The sequence below is a fragment of the Nycticebus coucang genome, chromosome 10 (assembly GCF_027406575.1).
Source record: "Nycticebus coucang isolate mNycCou1 chromosome 10, mNycCou1.pri, whole genome shotgun sequence".
In the NCBI taxonomy this organism is placed as follows: domain Eukaryota; kingdom Metazoa; phylum Chordata; class Mammalia; order Primates; family Lorisidae; genus Nycticebus; species Nycticebus coucang.
Window position 1 is genome coordinate 102,735,429 of NC_069789.1, and position 8,281 is coordinate 102,743,709.

An 8,281-nucleotide genomic window follows, 5' to 3' on the forward strand; every position below is an offset into this window, starting at 1 on the left:
ATTAATTCTCTGAACCAGTCATTTCTGAGAATAGCAAATGCAAGTCCTTATTTTTATTTTCCCCTACATAGTAGAATGAGGTAGTGACACCCCTTTACATTTGGAATCATTTGCCACCATATTTATGCATGATATGTAGATTTATACAAATTTATAATATTTTCCAAATTAGAGACAATTAAAAAATCATCCTTAGGGCTTTGCATTACGATAGGAGGTTCATACATCCTCTGTGGCAAATATTTTGCCTATAAATATGTGCCTTGTTCTTGCTCCCTGAAACTATTTTTCTCTTCCTCAATAAACTTCATCTTAAGCTTGCAATAATATATCATATTTGGTTAAAATACAAATTTTCAGTCAGTGTATTCTAAAAATATTGTCAAAACTTGCAAAAGGCAAAGAAAAAGAAGACAGGAGATAATCCCTTATAATGAACACTCTGGGTGATTGGTATAGAAATTGGCAGCCTTCTTGGCCCCCTTATTAACTAACACCTTATGTGCTCATGGGAAGGCATAAATGTAGACAGAGGTCATGAGATAGTAGAAAAGAAGAATATGGCTCTACTGCTTTAAGAATCTCACTGAAACTGGCACCTTTGACTTAGGTGGAAGGTGTACAGAGCACAGCCCCAGGAGTTTTGCTTGTCTCCTGAACACTTTGTTTGAAAAACTTGTTTTGTGTTCAGGTCAGGGGCCACTGAAGAGAAGGTTATACACTGGTAGCAAGTGCCATTTTCGCCTCAACATTGGCTAAGGTATAAGATAATATTGCCTGGATTATGAATGGCAGTATCTATGACATTTGATTCTAGGATTTGGGTTGGTATTTCCACAGCACACTTGGGATTTAAAAGCTCTGCCTTCAGATGTAAGTGAAAATCCACACAAACACACACATGTAGCCAGATTAGAACGGAGGGTAAGAGACATCAGACAAGGGGGGTGAGATAAGAAAGAGAAGACATTGAGAACATTAGGAAGCAGTGACAGACGGCCTGAGAAGAGAAGGCAGTAGACAGGGAGGAAGGCTGAGTCGGGTGGATAAACCAAAGGCTCCACCTAGGTTAGAGCAGACTGGAAGATAAACAATTGTTAAATATCAACCTCTTAGGCTACACATGTGGGAAAAGGCGAGGAAGGTGAAATGACCTTTAAGAACCACAAGGGTCTATAAAACCAGTGTATGGTGCCCCATGATCGCATTAATGTACACAGCTATGATTTAATTAAAAAAAAAGAATTACAAGGAGGCTTTACAAGGTGGTGTGAAGGAAGCTGAGGAGCAGCAGAAAGTCAGGGAGGAAAGAGAAAGTCTACAAGTCAGGGCAAGGCTGGGGCAGGGTTGGGGGGCAAGAGGTAGGCTGCAAGGCTAAAGGATGTGGGAGGCACATCCTTTTTCTCTGAAGCACAATTTGCATGCGAAAGGTAATTGTCAGTTGGAAGAAAGAGGAAGTCCTTACAGGTACTGAGAAGAAGGTTTGCTGAAATCAGACATCAAACAACAACTCTGTAAGTCAGAAGTTCCATCTCCTGGGGGAAATGCTGCTTCTGCCATTTCGATTGTTAGCTGTTCTCCTCCCAGGTGCTGACAATGAGGATGGTAAGAGTCATTCCATTCCGGTAGCTCCCTGCACTGTTGCAAGGGTATAGGGTGAAAGTAGATTGCACTACCCAGGGGTACCTGGACCCAAAAGCCTGAGTCCTGCAGTCTCCAGCCCTCTGCTCCCATTTCAGGTGCTGGGGATGGAGCCTAAAGCTCTGGACAGTCACATATGTCAGCCTTTATGTGTTCTCTTTTTTTTTTTTTTTTTGTAGAGACAGAGTCTCACTGTACCACCCTCAGTAGAGTGCCGTGGCGTCACACGGCTCACAGCAACCTCCAGCTCTTGGGCTTACGCGATTCTCTTGCCTCAGCCTCCCGAGCAGAGCCTTTATGTGTTCTTGAACATCCATGTTCCTGTCATCTGGATCTTTTCCATTTCCCTTCCTTCTCGCTCCCTCTCGCTTGTCCCTTTCTTTTCACAGGCTTCCAGGGAACCACTTCTTACCATGTCATCCAGATCACATCCTTTGTCAACAGCACCTGGGCAAAAAATCAAGGTTCAGGCTGGTTGGATGATTTGCAGATTCACAGCTGGGATGGTGACTCAGGCACTGCTATATTCCTGAAGCCCTGGTCCAAGGGCAACCTCAGTGACGAGGAGGTTGCTGAACTGGACATACTATTCGGAGACTACATATTTAGATTCATACAACAAATACAGGCACATGCCAGTGCATCCCATATGGAATGTGAGTACATAGCCCTGAACTGAAAAGACTCTGTCTCTCTTTTTATAAATTACTAATGCCGTGGATCCTCCTCCCTGCTTTCTGCTCTACCCAACTGTATGCACACACTCTTCTAAAGCAGTCTCTCACGTTTACTCTACACCTCACACCTTATTGCAGATTCTGGCCACCTCTGAATCTTCTCTAAGAGATCCAGGCTCCCCGTAACCAAATCCTGCTTTGTCCTATGTGGACCTGGCACCTCAAGGGCCTTTATTCTCTCCCTGGCCGGACAGACCTGCACTGTGGCTCCCTTCTCTGATCCATCTCCTCAGTCATCTCCTCCTTGCACTGCTCTTGCTGTGGTCCTGTGTCTCAGGCTGAAGTACTGTGCTCTGGGCTGCATCAAGTTCTGCCTCCCCACCCCGACTTCTACTATACCCCCCACACCTTCCCAGTGCTCTTCTTTCTGGAAAGTTCTAAATGCTGAATTGGGGTTGCGTCATCATTTCACATCCAAGGTCTTCATACCAACCAAAATCTAACATCCTCATTCCTTTTATCATGGTTTTTTTTTTATTTGTATTTAATTAATTGTTCTCTGTCATCTTTCTTCCTAGACCCCTTTGAGATCCAGGGCATAGCAGGCTGTGAGCTACATTCTGGAGGTTCCATAGTAAGCTTCCTGAGTGGAGCTGTAGGAGGACTAGATTTCCTGAGATTCATCAATGATACATGTGTGCCTTCCCCAGAGGGGGGCACCAGGGCCCAGCAGGCTTGCACACTAATCATGACATTTCATGGTCTCATTGTTACTGGGAAAAAGCTCCTGTTTGAAATATGCCCCCGATTTCTCCTGAGTGTCCTGGATGCAGGGAAGGCAGAGCTGCAAAGGCAAGGTGAGTCCTGCTCTCTACTTCCCTTCCTACCACCTGCTGTGAGCTCAAGACTAGGAGATACCCAAGAAGGATAGTAGTTAACCAAAGAATTGTTTGGTACCAACAATCATGGAAGGGGTCACTGTCAAACCTTGGAGGTTTCTGAGTCCCTATCATCTCAATTCGAGTCATGATAAGACACTGTCACTGCCCTTTTCTACCAGTGAAGCCTGAGGCCTGGCTGTCCAGTGGCCCCAGTCCTGGGCCTGGCCGTCTGCTGCTGGTCTGCCATGTCTCAGGATTCTACCCAAAGCCCATGTGGGTGATGTGGATGCGGGGTGAGCAGGAGCAGCCGGACACTCAGCACAGCGACCTCCTGCCCAATGCTGACTGGACATGGTATCTCCAAGCTACCCTGGATGTGGCCGCAGGGGAGGCTGCTGGTCTATCCTGCCGGGTGAAACACAGCAGTCTAGAGGGCCGGGACATCATCCTCCACTGGAGTAAGAAAGAACACCATCCAGGCTGGACATGGAAGGAGGAAGTCCCCGGGCACAGAGGGAGGCCCTGGGAAAGGAGGGGCTTGATAGATGAAGCGGGAAAGAGAGAGAGACTGATGCGTTTCTGGAACACAAGTTCCAATAGGAATAAAAATAGAGGAGCCAAGATATGGAAGCAGTAAGTATAAAGGACCTTCAGATTATTTAAGTTGGGGCTGGAAGGATCACAGGATGGATAGATGGAATCAGGAATATAGTTAGGGAGGTGGGGATGACCACACATGAGAAGCAAGTGAATGGTGGTGCTGGCGCGCAGGGGAACTCAGGACATGAGATGGGATATGATGTTCTTTTTTCCTTTGCCAATTTCCAGGACAACCCATCTCTGTTGCCTTGATCTGTTTGGCAATGTTAGTGCCCTCCTTCATCCTTTTGCTATGCCTTGCGCTATGGCATATGAGGCGCCGGTGAGTTTTGGGGTTTATTAATCTTTTCTGTCCATGCTCCCACTCTTTTCCATCATTTTATCTATTTAATTGCTTCAGTCACAATCTGCCCAGCAGACTATTTCCCTCTCCCCATGTCCTTTATATGAAGATATATACTTTCTAATCCTATGAAAAAACACAGAACAAAATTTACCATCTTGACCATTTTTTAAGTGCACACTTGAGTGATGTTAAGAACATTTATATTGCTTTTCACCTTGTAAGCAGTCTCTGAGCTCTTCCATCCCTTCAGAACTAAGCTCTATTCCTATAAAACAACAATATTTCACTTTCCCCACCTCCAGTGTTTGGACAAGAGCATTGTACTATCTATATCTTTGAATTTGCCTACTCTAGGAATATTGTGTAGGTAGACTCATACACACTACAGTAACTGTCTTTTTATGACCAGTTATTTCACCTAGTGTAAGTTCCCCAAGGTTCAACCATGTTGTAGCCTGTGACAGGGTTTCCTTCCTTTGTGTGCTTGACACATTCAGATCATCCATTCATCCATATGTGGTCACTACACGTGCATCCACCTTGACCTATTGTGATTAATGCTGCCATGAATGTGGGTGTACAAATACCATTTTTTTTTTTTGAGACAGAGTCTTACTATGTCAACCTTGGTAGAGTGCTGTGGCATCACAGCTCACAGCAACCTCATACTTTGGGCTTAAGCGACTCTCTTGCCTCAGCCTCCCAAGTAGCTGGGACTACAGGTGCCTACCACAACACCTGGTTATTTTTGGATTGCAGTTGTCACTATTGTTTATCAGGCCTGGGCTGAGCTCGAACCCGCCAGCCTCAGTGTATGTGGCTGGCACCCTATACACTGAGCTATGGGTGCTGAGCCACAAATACCTCTTATATACAGCCCTATATCACATGGTTTTCACAGATCATATCACAATATGCCTGAGTCCTCGACATGTCTTCTCTTCCATTTGGAATAAAGACCAAGAAACCTAGGATCCCACAGTGTCAACCCGGGAGAGGGTCTCCTCACATTTTATGAAATAATCATTATATTATGTCAAAACAGACTTTAAACAGAGTTTAAGACAAATTATAATGCAATACCAGTAGAAAATGATTTAAACAGTCAACATATCACAATTCTGTTTCAGTAGTATGATCTATGTCTTCTATATTAAAATGTGAGAAAGAATGTCTCAGAATAAAGCAAATATAATATATATTCACTTAATAGTGACTTCCTTTGACTTTCTATTTTTTAAAGTTGTGGTTTCTTCTTCTGCCTAACTATAATTTCTCAAAGCTGAGACAATTGTATTGCCTAGCAGGGCATTTTCATGTACTTTCCCTGTCTCTTCCTGGAGGACTTTCTCACTCTCAAAGCCCAGCTTCTCAGGAGGCCTTTCCTGCTGCTGCCATGGAAGTAACTCTCCCTATCTGGTATCACCCACAGACCCTCTGTACTCGGCACCCACAGCATTGCAATTATTTGGTGTTTCTTTCTTCCCTACTTGTAAGTTCCCTGAGGTTAGTTCCACCTGTCTGTGGATCCCTGGCAAGATCTCCTCCTAGTAAATGCATCTTCCCAGTAAAATTAGATCTGAATGCTGACTGTCAAGTTGATGGTCTTCTTCCAGAGTCGTCTCCTTCCTTCCTTTTTTCTCTTAGTTTGTATTCTAGATCTTCCTCTTCTTACTACAATATTTTCCACTTAGCCAAAAAAATCATTCTCCTTTTCTTGTTTCTGTTCTAAATTCATCTGAAGAAAACCACCCTGTCCTTACTGCAAGTGTAGTCTACCTTCAAGGAGTCATTGTGGTAGAATATTGCTTCTCATTTTTACACTGAGAGTGAGTGAGAGGGAGGATGAGTGAAGAGTAATAGTTTAGGTAATTGGGAATACCATGGAGAAGAATTAAAAGGACTCTTCCTGCCCGCAGGATCCTTACTTGAGGTCTGTGCTACATCCGTACAGTTGTATTTTTCATTTACACTTCCATTTATTCCATTTTTGTTTATTCTAGGGTTTTCTAGAACAGTCTATCTTAAAACCTCCAAATTAATTCTGATTATAATACTAGGAGGCAAGAGAATTTTAATACATTTAAGTATATACAAGTAAAACATATAAATATATATGCATATATATATACACATGTATATGACTTAGGAAGGAAAGTCAAAGGAATTAGTTTTGGAGAAACAAGCGGTTCTAGAAGAAGTTCTCCCACCTGTATGTTTTAGGACAACATGGTCTTTAGAATTTGACAAGTGTAGAAAATGGGTGAAAGCACAGTTTTATCCCCCTTATATTAAAACACCTGGCTACATCTCCGGGTTATATTCAACTGGCCCATATTACAGCATACTCATGCTCCTGCTCTGTACCATGAACTATGCAATGTGGACACAGGGTGAATGATAAACAAGCTGCAGCAACAGTGACTGGAACCTTCCTAGAAAATCAAATTTCTATCCCCAAACCAGCTGAATCAGAAAATATGGGGATGGAAACCAATGACCTGTTTGTTTTAACAAGGTTTTTAGGTGAATCTGATGTATATTCAATATAAGAACCTTGTTCTAATGGTCTCTCAATCTCCATGCTACTGGTATTTTGGGCCACATGCTTCTTGCTGTGGAAGCTGCTCTGTGCACTGAAAGATGTCAGCAGCATCCCTGGCTTTACCCACTAGAGGCCAATAGTATGTGCTCAGTTGTGACTCAAATGTATCCAGATATTCTAAATGTTCCCTAGGAGGACAAATTGACCCAGATGGAAACCATGATCTATAATAATGATCATAATTTAATTTCCCTCCTTAGCCAGATTAATTGGCTCATCATGTATTTCTGACCTATTTGGCCCAATCCAAATGAACCCTAGGATTTATGTTTGCTGCTTGGGGAAAGAGAAAGGAGTTCTCCCATTCTCTGGCTGCTGTTCATGTGTGCAAAGCTCAAAATTGCTATACAAATTTGTCCAATAGGAAAAGCTGGCCCAGTTCAGAAAAACAGCAAATGATAACAGAGTCAAAGCCTGAATCAATTGTACTGAGACATGAACTATCTCTGGGTATTTAAGTTCAGGAACTTAATAAGTTTCATTTTTCTTTTAAACCAATTGAGATCAAATTTTTAGTTGCTTGAAGATCCTGATATTTTTGTGATCATTGATATCTTCAGCCATTTTCTTCAGATTTTTCATATATCTTTCCTCTGTTTTCTTTAGTCTTCTTATTCTGTCTATTCCCAAATGATGATCCCTCAATAGTGGTTTTTGGAACTTCTAATTTTCTTCTTAGTGTCCTTACCTTGATGAACCTAAATTTCCCCATTACTTTTGCTACTGTAGGAAGCAGAAGGCTTTAAGCAGGAACAAGGAAATAGGGCTCGGAAAAGAAAGGGTGGTCAGTTGGCAAGTCTAGAGGGTCCCCAGTGTGAGGTTTCATGGACACCACATAGTGCCCCCAAGACCTGTGTAGCCTTTGGTCACTGACACTGGCTATGACTGGGCATGGCTGCCAGGGGATTGGAGGGAAAAAGCATACTGGCATGAATAAAAGGCAAATCAACAAAGACCAGACTGCTAGGCATAAAGGAACCAATCACTATTTACCAACAAGGGTTTTGCAGACAGGTAAGGCTTACAGTCCACTAAACAACCAAGCTGCATGGCAACAGTTAGGGACTGCTTCCATTGTACTGGAAGCTTTCCTATCTTGTATAAGCTATTGCTTTCACTTACCTGATGTCTGTGAAGTCATTCTTCAATTCCCAAGGGCAAAATTCCCACAAAGAGATATTCAGTATCACTATGACCTCTACATGAATGACTTTCAGAAATAAATCTTCAACCACAAAACACAAGGATTTCCAAACTATTGTTGTGAGAGAATGCATGTGCATGGGTATATGTTTGTGTGATTCTTGCCAATATATAAATAAACAGTAGTTTGCCCTTATCCATAGTGGGTATGTTCCAAGACCCCCTTCAGCACTGGAGACCACAGATAGTACCAAAGCCAACTGCTGTCAATCCATTCGTGTCTCCACAGATTTAATACCTTTTCCATCTTCACTAGGCAGGGATCTGAGCTGTGACCATACCTGTTGTAGTTTGAGATGCAACAGCAAAACAAGCATGAATTTGTTTT

General features: G+C 42.8%; 1 protein-coding gene across 1 annotated transcript; it reads left to right on the forward strand.

Moving 5' to 3' along the window:
• Positions 1-1,511: 1,511 nt before the first annotated feature.
• Positions 1,512-5,308, forward strand: LOC128596260 (T-cell surface glycoprotein CD1b-like). Its single transcript, XM_053605892.1, has 6 exons — positions 1,512-1,605; positions 2,031-2,297; positions 2,897-3,175; positions 3,379-3,657; positions 4,028-4,121; positions 5,047-5,308. Exons 1-6 carry the CDS (start codon positions 1,545-1,547, stop codon positions 5,099-5,101), a joined length of 1,035 nt encoding a protein of 344 aa, XP_053461867.1. The 5' UTR covers positions 1,512-1,544; the 3' UTR covers positions 5,102-5,308.
• The last annotated feature ends 2,973 nt before the right edge of the window (positions 5,309-8,281 follow it).